General features: G+C 38.6%; 2 protein-coding genes across 4 annotated transcripts; one reads left to right on the top strand and one right to left on the bottom strand.

Annotated features, from left to right (window-relative positions):
- Window positions 1-3,238: 3,238 nt before the first annotated feature.
- On the bottom strand, window positions 3,239-19,356 carry LOC111244630 (uncharacterized). Of its 3 annotated transcripts, none has more exons than XM_022791917.2 (11): window positions 19,204-19,356; window positions 18,623-19,016; window positions 9,079-9,245; window positions 8,624-8,756; window positions 8,202-8,377; window positions 7,683-7,842; window positions 7,168-7,252; window positions 6,670-6,820; window positions 6,272-6,350; window positions 5,866-5,987; window positions 3,239-5,661 (listed from the first exon to the last, which is right to left on the bottom strand). In XM_022791917.2, exons 2-11 carry the CDS (start codon window positions 18,705-18,707, stop codon window positions 5,347-5,349), a joined length of 1,473 nt encoding a protein of 490 aa, XP_022647652.1. In that variant the 5' UTR covers window positions 18,708-19,016; window positions 19,204-19,356; the 3' UTR covers window positions 3,239-5,346. The 3 variants fall into 3 exon arrangements, with proteins under 3 accessions (XP_022647652.1, XP_022647653.1, XP_086836761.1); XM_022791918.2 differs by having other exon boundaries at window positions 19,139-19,296; XM_086980635.1 differs by having other exon boundaries at window positions 19,235-19,258.
- Window positions 19,357-19,604: 248 nt separating this feature from the next.
- On the top strand, window positions 19,605-23,407 carry LOC111245384 (WD repeat domain phosphoinositide-interacting protein 4-like). Its single transcript, XM_022793683.2, has 7 exons — window positions 19,605-19,762; window positions 20,922-21,028; window positions 21,179-21,310; window positions 21,515-21,685; window positions 21,833-21,983; window positions 22,159-22,339; window positions 22,521-23,407. Exons 1-7 carry the CDS (start codon window positions 19,714-19,716, stop codon window positions 22,780-22,782), a joined length of 1,053 nt encoding a protein of 350 aa, XP_022649418.1. The 5' UTR covers window positions 19,605-19,713; the 3' UTR covers window positions 22,783-23,407.
- Window positions 23,408-24,058: the final 651 nt, after the last annotated feature.

Here is a 24,058-nt window from a genome sequence, read left to right as displayed (position 1 = left end):
ATACATAAGACAGTGTAAAAATGCTTGATTTGTACAGGCTTAAACGGTTTACTTTGGATGATGCTACTCTGAAGTCCTTCGATTTCCCTTATTTATAGCTCTCCCTGCATCGCTATATCTAGCATAGGTCGTTTATCCGTCGTTTGCCATACGTTTCCCACCCGTTAAGAGTGCGTGTTTGGTTTCTGATTGTGTATCTATTAATTTATCAATACGTCGCCATCATACGTCAACTAACGTATGACGTCGTTGTCCTTTGCTTTACCTTTGCTAAAAATGGTAGAATCCATCTATTATAGCCTTGCTCATACTTACATCAAATCTTAGAATTCGGGTGTTCATCCAAAGCAAAAAGCTTATTTTCAGTTTATATATATATTTACACATGCTAACCATTCAAACACAAAAGCGTTACTTAACCTTCGGCAAAGTTTGTTAAGTTCATATAAACTTCATCAGTCAAAGTACTGTATACTATGAAGGAAAAATTTAAGCACTGATAACCTTGTGAAATGTACATGGCCCTAAGACACTACCATAGATTATGTACTCTTAAGCTGACTAGCCGCGGGAGGCTCAAGCAAACAAGTATAATACAGAAGGTTTTTTTAACCTAACTCTTCAGAAACGATAATCTCAATGAAAATGGCAAATAACATTTGTTTTCTACAATCCATATTTATATTGCATATTCTCACATTAAATAATACACATGTATACTGTATATACTTTGCCTTCTGCTCAAAAAATAAGCGTAGAGAAAATGTACCACACGATATTTGCCTCACTGTCATCTTTGCTCCGTCGTCCTGCCATAAACTTAATTAGCTTTCTTAATGTTTTTTGTTTTTGTTAGAATAATCAGAGTCGCCGTGCTAACTTCACTACTTTTTGTTGTTTAACTGGTCTTAGCTATAGATATCGTCTCGGTTTCAATATGACGTCTTGTCAACTACTCTACAGCTCAGTCTCACTTCTAGCTGGATGGAATTCGTAAAATTGACTGATCATAACAAAAGCTTTTCTCATACCGTCTTCAACGGTGGAACTGTTAAATGCTTACAAGCCAACATAGTTATCATGTAGTCACTTTTTAAGCATGACGAGACTGTGTTGGACTCTCTATGAACTATTTGTTACGTTTGGTGCTGGAGCTCTCAGTGTTAGTTCAACACTATAGTTATTTGGCTGAGACCGGCGTCGAGCCATTTTGCGCTATGCACTAAAGTAGCTAGAGAACAGTAACAAAAACAGCCATGCTACGTTTTGAATTTTACGTCCGGTGTCGCCGTTAGGCATAATTCCACCAGACGGCTGCTATCTCTGATCGAATTCAACTTTAAACCACAACGCGCCCTAATAAGTTAGCAAGCAATACGTTACCCATGAAGCTATCAACTCAAACGACTCATACTGCCCTAAAAAAGTTTCTTAGCGCGTATAATATTCCGTTTTTACCCTTCAGTAGTTAGCGGAAGCTGTTTTCAAACAGACGAAATAATTAATAGGATCGTATTGAGTGTACGAGGCACTAATATGTGCAATGTAGGAAGGTATTTCCTTTTAGGTTAGGACTACTTCCAGTCGTTTCATCCTGCATTAATACGACGATAATGACAAGAATCTCTTCTGAATAGAGATGTATTAACAAAAATGTATACAAATCGCGTTAATAATTTTTTAATGATCTATGTTTATCGAGACGTACACGAATCGAAGCTCCTTATCAATCTGTAACGATAAGAAAATTGTGTACGCCTATATTTCTCAAAATGCAATTAAAAGGTCATCATGATTAATGCAATAGGATAGGATATAGTTTGAGAGCACTTTTTCGTTCGTACTAAATACTCATATGAATGTTAAAGGTTTGATTTCCGAAGCAATGTCTTTTTTTTTATTATTGCATTTCTGTCTTAAGTTGGCTTTGGTCAACCCGGAGCGGTACAAGATGTCATCTGGACCACTTCTCAATGCATCTACCGAGAGAACCGGATCACGCAGCTTCTATAAACATCAAAAACTTTATTACAGCTTTGTTTTTATAGATCTAATGTACATCACTAAAAACAAATAATCAAACTTTGAGAACCTTAGTCACATTCATATTTCAAAGTGAAGCAGACGCTGTGTGCGAGGAGAAACACAGTAGAACTAGAAAAATTCGATCTTAATTATCCTGAATGGTCTTTTTATACAATGCTAGAAATAAACATAATAAACACACCTTCGGATGTAAGCTAAAGAAAAAAAGATAAAAGTATTAGGTTAATTTGAAAAGAGCGTAGGCTTCACCAGCAGGGAAGCGACGGGCTTTAAACTTGGCGGGTTCGCTCGTTAATTTTCCTGCATCTTCCGCATTGCTTATTTATTTCCGCTGACGTCATGAAGGGATCAAGCAATCGAGCACGAGATAACAGTCGACTTTCGCCTCTTTCGCTTCTTCTAAGTTTGAACATGAAACGCTCGGGCGGCTAACGGAAATTTTGAACGAAAAATCGTTGTCTCTGTGTGAAGCAGCGACCCCACCCAGCTCGAACATTCGTTGCAGCAATAACAGTTAGCCAATTTAGTAACTTCGCATCGCCCCTAGCGTTGAGGAATTACAAAAAGAAAACGGCGGAGTTCGCATCGCAAATTCTGAAGGAAATTAATGTTATCATCTTTACTTAGCCTTGATGATAATTTCGATATTGCCGAGTCGGGCAACGCATGACTGGCTACTGGTAGAAAAAAAAAAAAGCCGTTTATCTCCTCCGACTTTTTCTTAGAATGTCAGCACAGGGAACACCGGATTAAGCTCAACGAAATCTTAACTTACTTACAGCGACAGGCCTGTGAACGGAACTTTAATTTGAATGCAAAAATCTATAGTAAACCGAAAATATTCATAATGACAGAAAGTTCATCTTAGAGCTACGATAATTATCTTCTTCATTTTATATGGGACTGTCGTTATGTCTGTTTTATCTTTTCATTGGCGATACATGGGTCTTGAATGCCGCCCAGAATCTGTGAATTAAGAATTGATGCCCCCCTCTCCTCAGCTTCTGCCCAGCTCTTGCCACGAAGTTCCTTGAACAGTTCTTAGGAACCGCTTTTAAGAGAGTAACAGTGCCTGCGAAATAATCAGTTTGATATTAAGTTTGGTGTATCCGCAAACGATGAATAAACATAGATAAGTTGTTTAGTAAAGGATGCTAAGCTCAAATCATATCGTTATATATATAACACAGAGTTCAAAGCTGTTTCAAAAAAAAGCAAAATAACATTTTATTTAATTGTCTCTCTTTCTCTGCCTTTAGGTACGGTAATGGAGCGCCTATGTTCCTTTACTATATAATATTAATTGCGGTTAAACATTTAGCATCCGCTCTGGCCTGATCCTGTTTTCGTATACCGAATTTCGTCCTTTTGATGTAAAAAAAAAAAAAAAAAAAAAAAAGAAGTAGTTCTTTTTTTTTTTTCGTATTGCCGCATTAATCGCTCATTACCTAATACACGCTTAACTAAACTCGATCTTGTTTCAGACAAACCTACCAGCGTTCTCTCTTGCCTATTACTGCAATCGATGACAGTACTATTGTTATAAGCTATATTTTATGCCTACTGCTTATGCTTCTTTATACTATAAGAATTTTACATGTATGTTACAGAGGAACGGATGCAAACACGTTGGCCGACAGATAATAATAATAACAATTAAGTATAGTATAGTATCGGTATGATGATGCACGGAAAACAGCAGATATTGTATGGCAGGTGTGGTAAATGACCCCCGACGAGACGCCTCTTGTTTTTTTTTTTTTTTTTTGTTATAAATTTAGCAAAAAAAACAGTTGTACCAACTAGCACTGAATGCACTTATACAATGCGTCCAGCTGTGCATATTTTTTCGCGTATTGATCGGGTTGAATGGAGGCCCAAACGAAATAATTAGCGAAATCACATAGCCAAGAACCACTTAGTTGTCGTTAATAACGTTTAACTGTGCCTTGAAGTTTAGCTGATACTTTTTTTGGACCTACCTTTGGATATACGCGTACGATTATTGTGGCTGTTTATACGATAATGAAAAAATTTCCGATTTTGAGCAACGAAAACTTTTAGGGTCATAGTAAGTTATAGTTAATTTATCTTAAACTGTCTGGACTCTTGTTCGCTGCTTTCCTTAGCTCTTCATTCTTTCAGCTCTGAAGGCTTTTAAGGAGCTATGTTTTTCGGAAAACTTAATGTTCAACTGGGTCAATTTTTTTCGATTGTCACATAAAATCATAAGCTACAACTACGAGTGACGTTTGAATGCTAGTTTTTCGGTCTGAAGCCATCATGACATCGATTGCGGTAGTATTGTTTTTATTGTTATGCCAGAAAGTATGCCACTCCCCGTCTGCCTCTCGGCCCGCCGTGATCTTGTTGTTAACGTCAATCAGAAGCCAAGCAATGATTTATCACACGATTAACTTTTACGACTTGTCGAATCTATCTCTCCCGTCGACAGTGCTCTAATCCCTCTAAATCCCTCGACCGCTGAAGTAAATCTGATTGCTGACTTGTTTGCTACCTTTCATCACATACCCACACGTGTATGTATATATATATATATATATATATATATATATATATATATATATATATATCTAAATATATTATTTATACACAGCTCATTCTGAACTTGCTTCAGATGAGCTCTCTTACGCGTCATTTTGGTTGAATGTCTGCATTCTAATCAATTCTAAGTCGTCTGTGTTGTAGCTAGAATCTCACTACTCTGTATGCCATCAATATAGTAATGATGACTCAGCTAGTCCGGAACATTTCTTCAACTCGTATAGACGCGTTATCGTACATTAACAGCCGCAAATTATCCCGTCCCCGATTAACACAGTCATGCTGTTTTTTCCCCGCATCTGCACAGACATGTGTACATACACACCCATTGACGTTTTCCTTTCTGTTCAGCTTAATCTGTCGAGTCTTTCTGCATCGTTTATCATGTGCCGAATAGCAAATGGCACCTTGAAAGTGATACTCTAATGTATGGGATTGTTCCTTGTTTCTTCCAGTTCGAAACAAACGCGGCGGTTTGCTTTGCAGCACCCGTATATTTGTGTGTATCATAGTCGAAGTAGCAATGCTGGCAGGATATTAATAATCTGTATAGATAATTTAATCACTATAGTCTCGTCACCAAAAACAAGTCCCGGCTAAGGCTCGACACAGGGGCGAAATATCTGTCAGATATACGTCCTTTTTTCAACGTCGACTAACCATATACTCCTTCGTATCGAAGCACAGTGTAAAAGGTACCTAGGGTTTTAAAACTGCTGCTGGCGTGGCTACATCTCATTTGGCGTCGGCATTATCAATGCTACTGTAGCCGCTGGTACTATTGTTATTATTACTACTGCTGGTGGCAGGCGGCAGCGTTGGGTCGACTGTTTTATTTGACACATCTTCGTCATCGAGAATTTCATCGTCCATTAGGCTGAGAGTCGTCAAAAATTTGGGTCGGCGCGACAACCATCTAAACAATATTGAACTCTCCGCTAGTTCATCGCGGAGATGCGTCCAAAATGTCCGCTCATCAAACATCGCAGCCTGAATTGGGTCGTCGAGGTCGAGCGAACTTGATGTACCGCCAAAGTCAAAGTCAGCAACCTGTATTGAACATTTTACATTATTGACCAACACAAATACGCGACAGACATGCTTTTCTATATACGATATATACATGTATAAATAAATACAAAGCGTGAAACATTGAGTTAACGTTAGAGAGACTATATGAATCGTAGTAACTGTAACAAATACCTCTATCCAATGGGTGCCTCCAAGAAGGCAGCATTCAAGGCCATCATTTACCTCAACACGTATGTCCCCTTTTGTGTGCTTATAGAAAGCAATCCCGACAACGATAACAACGAATCCAATTATGATGCACGATATTGGAACGATGAATAGCTGCAATAAGCCCTTCGACTCGACTAGAAGCGCACAAACGTATAAGTTACAGTGGGGTAGATATGAACAGATGCTACTTGAACGGGCATGGGTTGTCGGCCATAAAAATAATTTCAAGTGTTGTTGGTCCACAAAAGTACTTTAGTGAAAATGTACGTACTTCTCAACAGGCATAAGCTCGTAACTCATCGATTACGATCAACATTAAAGTTAATACATTCTACAGAGACGCAGGATAAGAGTTAGCTGGGCGTTATAGGTACTGGCCACATAAATTCACACGCCGAGGAATCGAAACGCTACTTACCGTCATAAATATGAATTTTGTACATCATTTTCCATGGTTTCACGTGCAAAAAATTGTTTACTTCGTTATACACGATCACCTGAATTGTACCGTGGCACATAGGAACAGAAATGGACAATGCAATTATAAATTTCTCTCAGTACGTTTGCGTCCTTGGATAAAACCGCCTCAGCTAGCGACCTGTCTGAAGGCTGCTCAGACTCACGTAACAATACATGAATGCTCTCTATACATTCTTCAAGCTGAATCTTGTCTTAGTTGTTCGCGTGAAGTTTGTGTGAGAGTAAGTGTGTCTAGAGCTTTCCACGCTTCTCTACAGACGCATGAACCTTTATAGAATAAAGTAAGTTCGCAGTTGAAAACTCTTCTTAATAGACAGCACCTTCGTATGTACGTACCCTGAACTCGTGGTCTCCGACTTTATCAAAGTAATGCACAGCGCCGAATTCGCATGACTCCAAACGGTGCCATTGGGACGCACAACTGAAGTCAGTTTTATTGGCAGGAGACGGGACCTCTTCTGGATCGAAGCAATAATATATTGGGGGACTGAAATTATCATGTTCGAGCACACATCAATCAATCGGAAACAGTGGTTCACGCCGTAGGTTTAAGCATGGAAATAATAAGAAGCTTTTTCAACGCTACATCAAATTCTTGATTTATTTTCTGTTTCGAAAACGCGTCGATCGGCCATTAAAGGCGGATTTTTATGCGGACAAGGGCGACCTCTATACTAAAAATAGAAGCGACAAGGAAGGCCGAATTTTTTAGATCAAGCAAAAAAATTGGGGATGCAGTGATGTAACAAACAAGCTTGCTGATATGCCCACAAGAGTATCCAATTCAAGATATCGGCTGGATACGGGTATCAGTAACTTCGGAAGCGTTCTCACCTGGCGTCACAGGAGAAGTTCAGTTTTGTTATCGAACCTCGAAGCAAATACAGATCACCTGTACTGTTTAAGTATGACATCGGGTCTGAAATGTACAGGACAACTTTCTTAAAAGCGTAATATGCTGGCTTTAGTTCAAACCATTGATCGTTTAAGAAGTGAAAAAAAAAAAAAAAAAAAAAATTATGTATTTTAAACGGTTTGGCTCTGGTATTGGTCGGTAGTGTTTGTAAAATCAAAGAGCATACACACATCCCTTTTGGCCTTATTGTGAATCTATTCGAAAATGATCAGAATTATACTTTCTTTCCGTTATCTAACACTGTAACCTTAATAGTATTACTTTGAAACAAATATCCCAACCAGTCTCGTAGTAAAAATCTATCGAGATAATGTTGTCCTATGCACTATGGTCTGGCGTTTAATTTACTGAAAATACTCGGGGCCGATAATCCGCTTTTAGGTTATATTCCATTCCTATATATTCCATATATAGGGTAAATCCAATACTGTACTCATAGCTACGATATGTTGACTAAGAGCGCCACCGGCCGCATATGTCCCGTTCGGATATTTTGCGGTAACGAACACTTGCAGAAAATCCGATTCTCTGCCCGGTGTCGACGGGAATCGATGCAATAGCGATGTATTATAGATCCCCATGTCACTGTTCAACTGCACAACCGGAAAAAACAATACAGTTTAAAGAGATTTGCTACTAGATAACGGCTCGATAAATGCTTAGAAACGAACACTGCCTAGGCGGGTATTATACCGGCCAATCCATATATACACATATATATATATTGGCGAAGCATATCTTGCTTATATCTATGCTTTCAAGTACCGTACCTGTAATTTCGAGATACGTAACTTTTAGTTCTACTTTATATTCGAGCCGTTCAGTTGGCCCAGCTTGCTGTTTCGGCGACGTTGCCGTTTAAAATTGGTACACACAAGTAGCTGATCAACATGTATGAATAGTCAATAGATTCGAGGCTAGAACGCACGATGCAGTCGACCATTATTCTCACCTTCCAGTAATAAATGAAGTCCATTCGCTGACTAGCAAAATAGCCGCCAGGATCGTTCACGGCGCACGACGCATTGACATTGATGGCAGAACTTACAAGAGTCTTGCCCTGCGGGTCGGGATCGACGTGGAGCGTTGTTCTATTCTGAACTAATATAAGGTTAGCGGGAATCCTGTCTGTATAGAAACGTGTCAAAAAATGAATAGTCTTTGGTTACATCGTTTTCCGCATAAAAACTTGGGGTAAATTGAAGGCGTTCTCATGATACAATGTAGTCAGAGTGCGCTTATTAATTAGCATATCGTTAATGATCACCCTCTGCAAACACAGAAAAATGTTTATTAAGAAGGTAGACAGACACCTAATCTCATCGATATTCATCGTTGGACCACTGTACCAACCTTAGGATCTAGCACACCTACCTGATAACGAAAAGTTCATTGTCGCCTCGGCGACAGTTCTTGGAATAAAGAAATTGGTGTATGAAACCTTGACGTGTAATTTAAATACGCCATGTACTTTTTCTCTCGTGTCCTGATTGAACGTGTGGTTAATCTGAAGTCACAAAAGCCCCTACATTAGAAATCTCACTCTCAGAGCGATGTACGATCAAACCTCGCATGGCCAAAGGCTTTATTCAAACAAGCAGTTTTTTATAACTTGTTTCTTATTAATCGACTAGGTTGGTAGCCTCCAACAAATCAACTCGTACGTATGAATTTTCTAAGCTACCGTCAAGCTACGGAAAAAATGTATAGCTGAAAGATGACATTATGGGCTTCGAACTGTAACATTTTTGCTTTCCATCTCGCAGGGCACTTACCAAAAAGTGTGTCACGAATTTCGTCAGTAGATGACTAGTTTTAATTGCTATTACCTGAACGAATCGTTTGCCAGTGGTGATATTGAAGTTGAATTCAGGCCGTTCTGATTTGAAACTATAGCGGTACTCTCGATAGTCCTGCAGATCGGTAATTAGTTTCGCTGAAAAGGTTATTGGGCTAAGGTAGTACACGGGCCCGTTGTTTTTCAATTCCAGCTTAGCTGAAAGAAAAGAAACGTAAATTCGGCTGTTAAGCATTACTTCAGGCGACTGGCCTCTGCCAACGTTAGGTGCAACGAGATGTGCTTCGTATCCCTAGCCTGATCCCAAAATGTCCCTAGCTAAGGCCAACCTGTAATCTGATAGACAGCCGCAACGTACTGCTGTTTCGTGCTGTGACTCAGCAGCCAGGCTATGTGCTAGTATTAGACATTCTACAAAAGAGCTCTGAAGAAGAGCTATCACCGAACAAATTTTACTGACCTACAATGAAAAAAATACTGCTAAAGAGAACTTCCTTTAACATTAGATCAGTTCCTTGAAAACAAAGATCTCTGAAATAGGAGACTAATCAAGGCTTTCTTGCGTCGCTACATGCCGCCAAGGACAGACTTCCTTATGTTCTATCTCTGGGCTGTACTCTAAAACCCTTTAAAACCATCTTTATATGCATCCGCTAATAACTTCTCATAATATCAAAGAACCAGGCAGCGTCAATCTGCATTGCAAAACAATGGAAACAATGTAGAATATGCAAGCGATTAAATAATGAGCCTGCTTTAAGAGGAATCCATTTCAGCAGTCTTTGCAATTCTGTTCCCTATGCTATATTGGGCTAAAGTAGGCTTCATAAGGTCTACATTTTTAATATACACACCTCTCGAAAAAGTAAAAAATGTAATATTTGCTAAAATTAGAAAAAAAAAACGAGCTTTCATATCACAGTATTGCCTGATCTCCAGCTTCTGGCATGTCAAGGGGGTACAAGATCGAGCATATATAAATAAAATATTTTTTATGTACGACTTTCAAAATCAACAGAGTGACTTATATGTGAGCCGGGATAATCTTTAGGGCGGCGAAGAAGATCATTTTTGGATTGTAAGTAGATTTGGTCTAATCAAAAAATTATCTAATAAAAATTGCGTGCCTGCGCATACATTCATCTTTAGGAAAACAAAAATCTATACTAGAACCTAGGGCGCTTGCGTTTGTATCACGTAGCAATCAATACGTGATACGTGAATGTGACTTTGGTTCGGGATCCGACATTGCTTCCCTTCCCCTTTTCAGATTAGATTTACCCTTTGTTGATTTTATTGTATCTTTCAACGACGAAGATGTGTATAAGTATGTGTACGTTATAACGAACCCAGCGAACACGCTCATAGCTTGAAAACTATCGAACCTGCATTAATACATATGATACACCTGATAACAAGTGGGTTTATATTAAAGGCATTTCGAAACAATTCCGTATTGACATGATGAAAATATTGTACTTGATTGAGTAATCATAGAATGGACCTATAGGGAACAATTTCGAAAACGAGGCCGTCGGTGACAAAGCTGTATTGTACACTTCCAGTATTACAGGGTGTTCAGAAAGTCATGCAACCTCATGACCTGGCTTGGCAGTTAAGCGGTACACCTTCGGAGTCGTTAGAAATGAAAACTCTCTAAATAGCTATCTAGCTCACTAGCCCTATTTATAGAGTGCAATGGGATAGTCCAAATCAGTAATCAATTAACATTTATTACCTAAAGATACGAAAGCGAAAGCCGAAGCGCGCAAAGAAAAGCTTTTTTTTCTTTTGGACTACATAATACCATCGATACACCTATTTATATCGTTTGAATGTTAGTAATGATAAACCGAAATTTCCCTTGACGATCGTCGAGTCAAGTCTGGTGCCGTAGAACTACGAAATAATGTATATACGGTACTGGTTGGAATAGTTCGTGCGAGCATATGGGTGTTCATAATATATCTTGTACCTAAATTGCAAGGAAAAGCATGGAATAAATCTGACATAATGATGTTTTGGTAGATAGTAACAGGTTAGCGCCTACCGACAACATTTGAAAGTTCTTGAGGTGGAAGCGGCTTTTGGCCGGCCGCAGTGAAAGAATAAAGAATCGATCTTTTTTAAGACAAACTTTTGAAAACGCACTGAAAAACACTTTTGATTATTACATCGTTTTTGTTCTACAATTTACAACTGTATGAAGAAGAAACACGTTATTGCAAAAAGCTTAACATGTATGTTTTTATTAAAAAAGGCTTCCCTGCGCTCTAGTAGGCAATACAGATATTTGTTTTCTTTTTTATCCAGTTTACTGAAGCTAGTTATATTTATGGCTCATATTTATGTTCCTGGGCTAACCTATATTTCAAGGTAACTTGAAAACCAATTAGAGTTTGAAGTCATCTGATCGGTCGATTAGAGGTTTTGTTAAATGAATAGAGAAATTTTTCTTGTTGAATACATTTCAGATTCCAATAATACATTGTTCATATCTCTGATACCTACATGGATACACTTAAGCAGATCTGAACTCTACAAAATTCAAAGTAAACAATTGTATCTCGACTTCGGATTTATTATGAGATTGGAAAATATTACATATACTTTCATTATACTCGAAAAGTGACCAGAGCAGAATACTTTTCATTTCCACTCTTCTCTGCCGATTGACAATGCACAGACTCGTATAAACCTAACTGACTTCATGATGTACTCCGCTGTGTTGCCGTACCAGGTCATAAGCAGAGTCTATATATACAGTGGTCTCAAATGATGTACGCGTTGACTGTGCATATCTTAAATGAAACCAACTGTATTTACTGGCTAAAATAAAGAGTGCGTTAGCAAACGATTCCTGAAACGGGGCAAAAATTAGGCGATTTTCCATCCTCATAATAAGCCATCCTCATATATGCTTTGTGGAAGCTATTATAGTTATAGCGTGTCGAACCTTAACATATGCAGTTTTCACAGGTTGACGAACGACTTTATGTAAAAAAAAAAAATAGAATTTAGTCTACCTTTTTTTCACACCACCTGTTGTGTTGATTGTATTAGGTTCGCAGATTACTTGACCTCTAAAGGCCCGGTTTTTGTATATCGTACATGTACTTTATTCTCATAGACACTATATCCTACTAGGATTCATGCTTGTTTTGTAGCTTTACTTATTCAACGATCCTTCGACAGTTTCTTCGAACGAAAGCCGCATGTGTCGAGGCCATGTTTCTCTGGGTGAAATCTATTTAAATCTGTAATCATTCCTTCTCTTGTCCAGATGGTAAATTGATAATAAATCATTAATGGCTAGTTTAACACGCTTTGCTCGTTAGGTGCCCAATAATCTATCAAAAATAATTTTGAATGTAGTATCTTGGTTCTAATTGCACTAGGTAACAGGTTCAGATAAAACTTTGAAGTGTATCTCATGCGTCTTTTTTTTTTTACAAAAATTAATAACTACTACACAAAAATTCCTGCTATGATAAACGGCCCCAAAAAGTTTGTCAGGACTCAGAAAGTACCCTGCATATTTAGAGCATGTAATAAATTTCACGAAACAGTTTAAAATGTACAAATATCTTTCAAACCATATCAGATAAATAAACGATATGATGACATATGCTAGACGGGCTCTCCTTTAATAATATTATTATTACATATAGATGTCAGCTTTGTAAAGAGTTCTCAACCGTTGTGTACTTGTGATCTTCACTACCAAACGTAATTACTCGTTTTTGATTATTCTCGTTATTGATGGCCCTTCGGGACCTCAAGATATTTCCAAGCATCCATCACCTCCCTTTGAAACAATATCTCTTTAGCACAACTGGGCCATATATAAAGTTGTGAGTAGGAGCACAAGTGTGCACCCGATTTTACTTGGAATTGCCGCCAAAATTGTATTCGATTGCATTGGGAAGAAACTCCCGCCTGGCCCTGTTCTTGTGAGAAGCACAAAGTTACTTACGTTTCAATAGCGGCAGTGTCCAGGCAGATACTATCTGGGCAAGTTGCCTCTACAGTACGCAACATGTTTCTGTATCGCTAATAGACAAAGTTCATGAAGAACCTATTCTCTTTTTGATTTTGTTCTTCATTTTCATTATAATTTTACAACACGTAGTTTAGAAGATCCAAAATTAACCCGACAGCAAGCGCGTTATCCGTCCTCTGCTTTTAACTTAAGAACTCCCATAATCACAAAAACCCTTTCTTCTATGTGCGGACCTGAAGTGTCATCACATCTTTTGTGATCTTCAGTTCTTGAAATTATTGTCCCAGTGACAGAATTTTGGCTTGGCGAAATCCTCACCTAGGATTTTCACCAATAATCGATAGATTCCACTAATGTTTGTACCTTTTGAAAATAAAAGACCGTTGATTTTCGGCTCCAAACGATATCTTCGCTTCTTTCACATATTGTTCTTTGGGGATGCTGAATTAGCTTACAGCCATAAGCAGCCAAACATTTGGCGTCAACTTTTATGAGATTTCGCGCGCTACTTTTCGAGAATCAAAGCGTGCTTATAAATGATAGAGGTACACCTAATATTTGATGGAGATCACGTGAAACCTCCTGCTACTCCAGGCCACCAAATCCTACAGTGTTTGAGACAATGACAAAGCTCATTACTTATCTGCAAGCCTTAATTTATTACACGGTCTTTCTCGCTAGAAATCTGGAACCCTAGGTGAGATAAAGAGGCGCAACTGGAACTGCCTTTGCCAGAACAGCAACAATGATTCCAATAGCGTTGACCCATCTAAAAAAATTATGCTTACAAACTTCTCCAGTGAAACGGAGCAATTGATTAACGATCCAACGAAGTATCGGATGTTCCCGACGTTTTTCTAACAAATGATAGTTCGATGACAATCCATTAAGGCCCGGTCGACATATAATGACCACACTGACAATCTTATATAACTTCAAACTTTAATCATTTTCAATTTTGAGCCTAACGGGAAAGAACTACAATGAAGTGATTTGTCGTCTGCTAACCGTCAACTAGAATTGCTCTTCTTCTATTTACGGTGATGTGAACACGATTTGTTGTTCAGCACATTACACTTCTTCGAAAGCTTTTCATTGCGGCAAAAACCTGTAATTGTGGGAGAAAAAATTGTTCTCACATTCAACGTTAAAACTGGTCAACTTTACGCACAATGCGATGACAAAGGCAGACCCACCGTTGAAAAGTACAGAAACGCTGGCCAGGATAAGGAAAACGCTGTACCTGAAATTCATCTGCAGTACAATTTGCAGCCATTTCAAAGCGCGTTAGGGTTAGAGGTCATTCGTCGATCTATAAAAGGACTAAGTAGGGTAGCAGTAAGCGACCTTTAGTTTGTCAAAGCGCAGATTCTTCGTGACGTCATTTTTTCGTGCAATACATTAGCCCCTGAGGAAATTAGTCAGCGTGCAACACAATCTCTTAATTCATCGATGTTTCAAATAGCTTTTTAGAAAACCGGAAAGCGCTACCTGTAAACTCCTGTTTAGGATATTTTATACGCTCGCTCGAGGACTGCACAGTCCCTAATCAGTTTTGAACTACCATAATCATCCCAGCCTGTAAGTGTGGTGACAAAAGTAATTCAGAAAACGTTTTATGTCTTTTACTTCTGTCACATGTAAACTGCTAGGAAGTATACTAGATTGTCTTTTTTTTACAGCTAATCTGTGAAGAGCAATTCGTGTGTCGGCCAAAATATTCCGCTGTCTGTTAGAGGCCCAAGTGAGTGGGCTCTCCGATGGTAAACAATAATGATAATTTCGAGTGTACGTGTTCTGATTTCAAATCCGCATCCTAAACGGTCACTTATAGCGAATTTCCAGAATTTCAACGAAATAAGTTGTAATCAAGAAATTACTAAACTTGAATACACGACCCTCTTGTGACACAGCAACTTCCAAACACGAGTGAAGATGATCCCTTGTCGTTTTTCCAAGCTACATTAGGCTGACCGCAGAAAATAGTTGTTCCCCCACCTATCTTTTCTGAAATACAGTATGCCTAGTGATGTCTAGGCTGACGATGATAAAATGTACATCATTAATGTTGAGCAACGGAGGGCTGCTTTTCGTAAATTGTTAGAATGCCTCTGGGTATGGTTTTTTATAGTTAATCATAAGCTATTTGCGCTAACATGGAGGTTGCGCAAAAAAAATTTGAGAATCAAAATCCCTGTTTTGATTATTTGTGGGTTAGGTTTACTTCAAAAGAACTGGCTACGAACAAACCCTCAGGATACAGGTTTAGCGAAATGTAACAGTCCTATCAATGTAAAAATGAAATAAAGATTTAATTTTCATTCACTTATGTCTAAAAAAAAAGCGATAGTGTAAACATACATCTTTATTTTCAAAACTTTGTTCCAGCTTCTACCCGTAATTACAGGCATGCCGCACTGAGATTTCAATTAACAACCACGATTAATTATAGTTTTTTATAGACATTTATTATTAACATGATTTGATTTTGTTTGAGTTTGTGTTAATGCACTCTCTTCTATATAGATCGAAAATAATGTACGAAGTTCAACTGGTGTAAACATTGAGAATGTGGATAAGGAGACTGAAGACCATAGAAGACGAACCTACAACTGAGAACTTCAAGCGGAAGAACGAGTTATTGAAGCTACGGAAGCTTATCGTGATGAATAAAAGATGTTCTTTGTCAACTGAAAAAGACATTTTTTTGAGATGTATTGTGACGAAAACACAGAAAATGAAAAAGAAGAGCAGAATATTGGTTCTACACGCCCACATAGAAATGATGAAGTCCGACGGAAAAGGGCAAATCAAAACAAGCGCCGTGTACTATAGAAACTGGTGGTGTAACTATGATAGGCAATAAATCTGCCTGCAGCATAAACAACGCGAAAGGCAGTCTGTGCCAACCATCAACAAACAACCACACGAAAAGAAAGTGACCTCGACAATAATGCCGAACAGATTCGAACATAAGCAGAAGCCCGTACTTGCATTGAATACGATGAACATTTGTTCCCACCGTGTTTCAATGGACCTGCTAAACGGTTACAGACAACAAGGAATATGGCGCCAAAACTCTCTACTCGCTGTTACGTGTTCACTAAGAAAAACAACGTTAACCTGATGGCCAGCTGAACGGCTTGATGCTCGATATAATTTTATATTGCTCCCTAGACTGTAGTATATCGACTCCTGTATATATAATAGTTCGAATTAATCCTTGGCTATTTTAGTTTCAACATTGATAGTCTTGCGGTATGGCAAGCCAGTTTTCTCGACAAACATCGCTAAGCTGTCACTGTTGCATTTTCCTACTCGACTGATTGGTGTTTCACGCTGCCGTATACTTTGACCCGTCTCTACTTCACTATTGTTTCAGTGAATCTTCGACACACGTAATTATTTGGTTATCATATCTCTTCGAATAGGTGAGCTATAGTTGTCACTATAGAGAAAAACAAATTTACACGGGGGCGGAAATGAAAAGGCGAGAACCCGGGTTTCCCACACGCAAACCGATGATACAATCATACAGGCAAGTAGCAAATAAATGGTAAACATATATGAATATCTCGAGCATATTTCAAATGATTGCCAGTAAATGAATGATGATAAAAAGCAATGGTCGTACAAGATTGTCAAATACTCTAAAGTTAGATACTAAGTACGTAAGTGATAATTCGAATCGGTATCAGTGTCAGTAACGGAATTTGCTTTTAGATCAATGGTAATGTTCTACTTTGGCGCTGAGTTTTCTGAATTATTCTGCGTGTCAGTCGTGACAGGAAATCATTAGATCAACACAAGCCTCCTCTCTCATCTAACGCCTTCTCGACGGTTCGAGACGAGTCAATGGCGACTGAAGTAAACATTAATACTTCATTTAATCTTTGTTACTTTATTTATACTATCTATTTGAGGCTTTAAAATGTCCTCAGACCTTGTCAAGCGTTCAACTGTCTAGCGTCCCTTAACTAAAGGATAGTAGTCTCAAAATAGCTCTCGCTTTCTATAGTCTTATCTTTACCGGATAAAACCACCGGTGCCTGTTATGATATCCTAGAATTCCGCTTTCGTTCTAATGCCACGGTCGGTCAACGGCAGTTCGTTCGCCTAAATATCAATCTTAGACAAATACTAAATTTAACTTAAAATTTAAAAAATCTTAAGAGGTGTCACTCTTTGCTCTTTATTAATACAATTAAGATTCACACAAAATGGCTTTAAAGAGATGTTTTTGTCTTGCATGTATCGCATTTCCGGTTTTTCTATTACCGACAATAAGGTCTGCCATCAATATTCGATCAAAAAATCTATTTGTCTCGTTTTTATATCCCACTTAATCGCAGTGGATTTGGCTACATTGACGTCCTTTGTATTCACCCAGCCGGGAAACTACTTAAAATAGATCGTAATAAATATACTATTTGGACAATTCATCTTTCCACATGGGCTTAATCTTATACGGTGATAAGGCTGCGCTAGTTTTATGACCATATGACGTTTCAAATTGAATTCTAGGTGCCTCGAAACAACGCTTTGGACAATCGTGTCGATCCACTGTAGCCAATGAAACCGAATATAGACGGTCGTACGAACTTCTCTATATAACCTATGAAATCTCACTGAAGTTGTTAAATAAAAATATATTCGCTCAGCGTCCACATTTTTACCGCACACTAAATCGTTTTATTATATGCATACGCCCCTACACTATGCCGTCAGAATTGACATTGCACTGAAGCAATATGGTTTCGAAATGGAGCGTTTGCCGTACCACACTTTCGTTAGGTATGCTTCTATAAGGGCCAACTGTAATAAATGAAACGTGCACATATCCTACAGTGAATTCTAAGTAACGAATTTATCTTAGTAAACAAAAGAGTACCAGTCCTTAAACATTCCAGCAATTCGAAATAAGAACAAACAAACAAACAAACAAACAAACACGGTTAATGGATGTTTGCTGTAACAGGCAGTCCCAGAGATTTCGGCGAATTGAAGTGTGACTAGCAAATATGCCTACGGAGGCATTAATCGTGCGAGGATAAATCACATTTGATCTCATAAAAAATGTGTCTACCTAGTTCAAGACAGGTGAGATACACCCATTCAGCTCTACCCAAGACGAGTTGACATGATGAGAAAGCCCCTAGCCACTAACAATGTTACGAATTATAATTCTCTTCCATGTTCACAGATCAGTACACAGAATCGTTGTTGTTTATTTCAATGAAAACAGTGAGACCATTTTTTTTTTGCAAGGACGGAATAAACGTGTCGTATCTTCTTGTCTAGCTAATATTTTGCCTTTGCGACTCGACAGCTGTCGAATACGTGCGAACCTCATTCAGTAACAAAGAAGGACGCAAAGGCGATGCAATTGCTTAGCTACGGCAGAATTGAACTTTTCAGTTAATATCTAGGTGTCCGTTAATTTCGCAGATAGCACCTTAGTGCTTTGATCCTTTTACCCATATAAGTTGTCTTGACGGTGTCACTCCTTCTATGAGTAGGCATCTAACCGGATTTAAGCTATTGTCCACGATTTTACGCTCACTGAACTTACCCATATTTCTGACTCCGAGAAATTCCCAACTGGATGCAAAAAAACAATAAAAAGACGCAAAAACCCAGAAAACAGACCACCACATCCTGATGATCTTGTTATTAGATCCTGCCTCGACTTTTATTTATTCAAATGCACGCAGACACACACGGACTGAGACTGAATTTCACTTCAGTGACAGACAGATTCGTTGGCGGAGGATGAGCGGGTCCGAGATTAGAAATCTGCCGTCCTCAGGGCCAATAGAACGATCGCCAAAACTGCACCCGGTGATACCAACTTATTCGCGACGTCTTCACTTGTAAGTTCGAGCACATCTTATTGTTTGACTGTTTTCAGCTAACACGCGATATTAGTGACGTCCAGTACTGAGCAACGTATACGGATGGGAGCACTGACAAACAAAAAAAAGAAAAAAAATTAAATATATCAATACGGCACACCTCACGACAATCGACAGCTGACGACGTGTGAAAGTGAACAGACGGCTAATTCAGGAGACAATAACAACCTCACCTTGCCCCACAGCAATACCAATAAGAGCGTTTGGCCAAAAAAGTGAATTATGTAATAATTCGAACCGAATCTTGCCAGGATCTCCTTTTCACCTACGGCTAAAAAGACGTCAACGCTGGGCCCTGAAATTATAAATACAATTGACCAAACTTAGGTCGCTTAGCGATATACGCCCATAGTTACAGTAGCAAGCTCCTCCATTAAGTGTTTTTCCAATTTCGTACTTTTAAATTTGCCCGCCATTCTTATCATTTACTTGTGGAGGCCTAAATATATCGTATACTTACTTATATAGCCGTACACAGTTCCCCTGCAGCGCCAATAGAATAATTGAAGATATCGTTTTTTTTTTGCTTAAGCATACGTGGAAAGAATCAATAGCAGCGAATGTATGCGAATTTATTAGTACGACCAAACAATAATAGATATCTCCGAGCATCACCAGATCCCTCGTTTAAGGCCCCTTTCCACTCAGATCGTCAGCTGGTATTAAACACTATATTCCTACTTAAACAAAGTAGTAGTTGGTATTCGTATGTGCCAGACGAACTGTTTATATATGCTTGAAAGCAACAATGAATTCTAACAAAAAAGTATATTCATTGCGTTTTAACCAGGACCAGAGTAAGTGTTCATACCGTGTCTTTATTTTCAAAGGCAACGCAGCCTTATTTCTTAAACCTGGTTTTTTTGATAAAGGTACGTATTTTGAATGCGGGATTCGTACTTAGCAACTGAAAAAGAACAGCCTCGGTTACGTTCCAATTAATAAAGAAGGAAGTTTATTTTCACAAGAAAAGCAGGGACAAGACCACGCCATACCTTGTGCGCTGTAAAGTTGCTGGCGTACCCAACAGGAACACCCCATTTTGTACAATATATATTTAACGGAATTTTTAGGAAAAATGTTTAACGGTATTTCAGTTGAGTCGACACAAAACGATACAATTGAGGTAATCATACTTTTACTGTGTCTAGTCTAACTTCAATAACTAGCCAGTTGATGAGCTCGATGCGATACTTAATGGCGTTCATAGTCATGATATTTTTTGGGAACATACCAATTTGTCCCTTACCAGTTATATATATATATATGCTACGCAGTCTTAACGGTGGGATCATTTACATGCAGAGCGGCATGACTCGAGGACTGCACTTATTGTGCATGAAGGCCTCAATAAAGAAAAATCGATTGATTTCTGGTTAGATGAATACAGGAGGTCCTGCAAGGACCTTCCCTTGTAACACTCAAATATTTGTAAATTTCGTTTACGGCTCTAATTTCAATTATTTAATATCGATAGGTCCAGAAGTGGAATTTCCAGTTACTCGCTAGTTTCTTATTAGTTCAATCATCTAGTAAACTGAGCAGCGTTTTTTCAATGAGACGAATTAAAGGTTTTAACGACCAGCCCGTAACCTTAGCAGTAGGGAAAAAGCTCAATCGGAAGTTTTATAAGTTGGTGTATTACTTTATCATGACACACGTTTCTAAATAGTTTCAAGATATGATAATATGTACCGTTTTATTAGTATAGATTATTACTATTGCAAAAACACTTTTTCTGCTATTAAGTCCTGCAAATTCAGTAAGCAAACATATATAAAACCTCACGCTCATAGCACAAAGAAGTTCGTTTACTAATGTATTTTTCAAACTACCATGTCACTTCCATAATGCGTCAAACGAATTCTAATAGGGAAGCTGACTGGGTCTGTCATGAAGTTCCTAGTGCGTCTTAGGTTGTAAGCACAAGGCTTAATCTTTTTTTTTTTCATACAGGCCTATTCGCGTGCGCTTCTGACAATGGCATACAGATTTTCAACATAGAGCCGTTATCAGAGGTCGAGCACATTACAGACCATCCAGATCTGCCCCCCATTGGAAAGGCAAGTTATTTTGAATAAATATGTCTAATATAACATTTTTTTCCTAATTGCTGATATGGCCAACTCGTTTCCTATGTGTATTTTATTCTTTTGAACAATGGTGACCTCATAGAAAAAGCCTAAGCGATCAACTGTTGTTGCTTGTTTCAGGTCGAGATGTTACATCGTTCAAATTTCCTCGCATTAATACCTGACGGCAGTGGAAACTGTGCTGATAATGTGGTACTTGGATACGACTTAAACAAACATAGTGTGTGTATGGATTCAGCTTTCATTGGAAAGGTGCGTTTATAAATACCTTCTATAATAGTTTTTTCTTCTTTTTTTTCGTTTCGACAATTCATGCTCGACAACTTCGGCCAGAAATGCTTATTAGGGGTGTTCATATATGTGGAACGTTATCGATCTCTTACACGTAAATCATACAACACGTTGATGTACTGTATATCTTACATGTTCCTGTTTAGTAACGAATTTTGTTTGTAGGTGTTATCTGTTCGTCTGCGCCGTGATAAGATGGTTGTAGTTCGCAGTCGTCAGATCAGTGTATTTTCGTTTCCAGGAATCCCGAAGGTGCTTCATGTGCGTGACACTCGTCCAAATCCCAAAGGCCTTTGCGAACTCAGTCCCCTTGCGACTTCTCAGCGAATCATACTCGTACGTTATGGTAGTCATATTTTCTTGCCGTATGTAATGACACGCTCGGTTAACAAGTTTTTTTTTCTTAGAAAAATTAATTTCAGCTTATCAAGTACAAAAGTTCAAATCTGCAAGTTTAATACCAATATGCGTTTCTTTTTGTAGGCGTATCCTGGTCAGAAGATTGGTTCCGCCATGATTGAGGACTTATCCTCGTCGCCTCCGCACTCGATTACCATAAATGCTCATCAAAATGAACTCGAATGCATTGCGCTTAACCAAAGTGGCACGATGCTTGCCACCGCTAGCCAGAAAGGTCCAGTTATGACACACACTTGCGACATGACATCAAAGTGGCAACTATACCAGTCTTCAAAAGTATTGTTCGATGATCTGTTTGGCAAGGATTTTGACTTTATAAGCTGAAATTTAACTGATTGGTAGCTTATTCTGAACTACTATTTTTGTGATACCTGCTTTCGATATTGCAGGAACCCTGATACGCGTGTTTGATACGGCAAGGTCGTCTGCACAGCTGTATGAGTTTCGTCGGGGAAACGATCCAGCGACGATGTATTGCATCAACTTCTCGCCCGACGATAGGTATCTTTGTTGCTCGTCGGATAAAGGGACAGTGCACATCTTTGCTATCCTCAATACCTCGCTCAACAGGTCATTATCAAGGTCATGTGTTATCATAGATCAGCTAAATGTTTTTTCAAACACTCAATGATAAGCTAAACAGCGAGGAACATCAATTCCGTAGTTTGATAAACGTCTCTTATGTTTAGGCGCACTTACAGGTCACCGTAATTATTCCATAGTTATCACAGGGTATTGTTTGCAATTGCAGACGATCGATCAAGCCGTTCGATTTTGCATCGTTCGCATCGTTTGCAACTGATGTACGAGCGTTGGCATCATTCAAGGTCAAGGCGGAGTGTGCCTGTATGTGTGCATTCGGACCGCAGACAGAACGTGGCCAGATAGTGTATGCTGTCTGTGTAGATGGAACGTTCCATAAATACATCTTCTCCGAAACTACGCGAGCCTCTCTCGAGGCATTTGACTGCTTTTTTGATGTTTGTCCACATGATAAACAGGAACTATGTTAACTAACTTTAGCACAAAGGTGACAAGTTACCCCCAATTCGAATGAATGTTATTGTGATTTTATAGAAGTATACCGTACGACGCACATTGGCATATACGTGGGCTGGAATGCAGAGCTGTTTCTTTTAATGAATTCAATTAGAAATAGATTCAATTTATGTATCAAGATTTGTTATTGAATATGGAGGGTCGGGAGCGATGTATGACGAATGGTAGAAGGCGGAAAACAATTATTATATATTGCGTGTTCACTTGCCACTTGCAGACCAATAATTATAATGGATTGCTGTTGAATAATAAGCAGGTCGTGGGAACGGCATTATCTCGAAAATAACAGTTCTATTGTTTTTGTAATCATTTGTGTTGCTATACGATTTATAACGTTGGCGAGAAAAGAAAAAACAAAGCTTGAAACAGCTAAAAAATCGCTCCAGTCGAAAATGGCTAGTGAATTCTCGATATCGAACTGTTTATCTTTTCCAAATTTAAGAACGGTGAACCGTTATATATTGTCTATTTGCATTCAGTTGTCTCATGCGTATCTTATATGTACATAATTATGTATGAGATAAACGGATTAAGAAGTGATTAAAAACAGATGCAACAGAATGTTATGAGATGCACTTACTTTTAGTGTTATCTTTTGTGTATTATAAGTATTCGTTTTACCATACATGTCTGGTATTCGCAGACCGAATTGTAAACAAACCCGTTGAATGTTTCGCTTGTACTCCGCTAATTGGTCCATGTTTCAGAATATTTCAGAAATGGGAGTTGCTATACTATACGTGTATCTCAACGCTCATATGTTAAAAGGGAAAGTTAAAGTTCGTCCAAGAATAGAACTAACTAATCGTCAAGTGAGAAAAACTAGTTTTTGAACCTTTAAATCTTAATTTTTTTTTTAAATCAAATGTTGCAGACACAGGGTTTCCTCCGCAGGGCGCCTCTGCAAACTTTCAAGTGAGTTTTAGATCGGGCTGACATGTACTAGCTGGTCCGATGGTTACGAGGGGGCGTTGAGAAAGAAAAGGAAGTCTAGTAACGTCCCTGTGGACGCTCTATAGGCTTGTACTTAAAATCGACCTAGTATAGTTGGTTAATGACAAAGAGTGGGTAATTAACGACTAGAACAAACGTTCGTTACAAGGTAGACTGCTCGCACGATAGAAGTGCAACCCACTGGCTAGGGTGATCCAGTCGTAAGACGTTTACTGGCTAGGAAGTAGGGTAAGAGGAATATATAACAGGGAAATGTATAAAAACTTAGCCTACTTA

Source organism: Varroa destructor, unplaced genomic scaffold, assembly GCF_002443255.2.
Source record: "Varroa destructor unplaced genomic scaffold, Vdes_3.0 BEIS01000002.1, whole genome shotgun sequence".
Classification (NCBI taxonomy): Eukaryota; Metazoa; Arthropoda; class Arachnida; order Mesostigmata; family Varroidae; genus Varroa; species Varroa destructor.
This window is presented reverse-complemented; position numbering and strand designations above follow the sequence as displayed.

Coding starts and splice junctions, on each gene's coding strand:
- LOC111245384 (XM_022793683.2), top strand. CDS start 19,714: ATGAATTCTAACAAAAAAGTATATTCATTGCGTTTTAACCAGGACCAG. Junction 21,984..22,158: donor TGCCACCGCTAGCCAGAAAG/GTCCAGTTATGA, acceptor TCGATATTGCAG/GAACCCTGATACGCGTGTTT. Junction 22,340..22,520: donor CTCAATACCTCGCTCAACAG/GTCATTATCAAG, acceptor TTGCAATTGCAG/ACGATCGATCAAGCCGTTCG.
- LOC111244630 (XM_022791917.2), bottom strand. CDS start 18,707: ATGTGGTGGTCTGTTTTCTGGGTTTTTGCGTCTTTTTATTGTTTTTTT. Junction 8,757..9,078: donor CTGGCAAACGATTCGTTCAG/GTAATAGCAATT, acceptor TTGTGACTTCAG/ATTAACCACACGTTCAATCA. Junction 7,253..7,682: donor TCAACATATCGTAGCTATGA/GTACAGTATTGG, acceptor TGTACATTTCAG/ACCCGATGTCATACTTAAAC.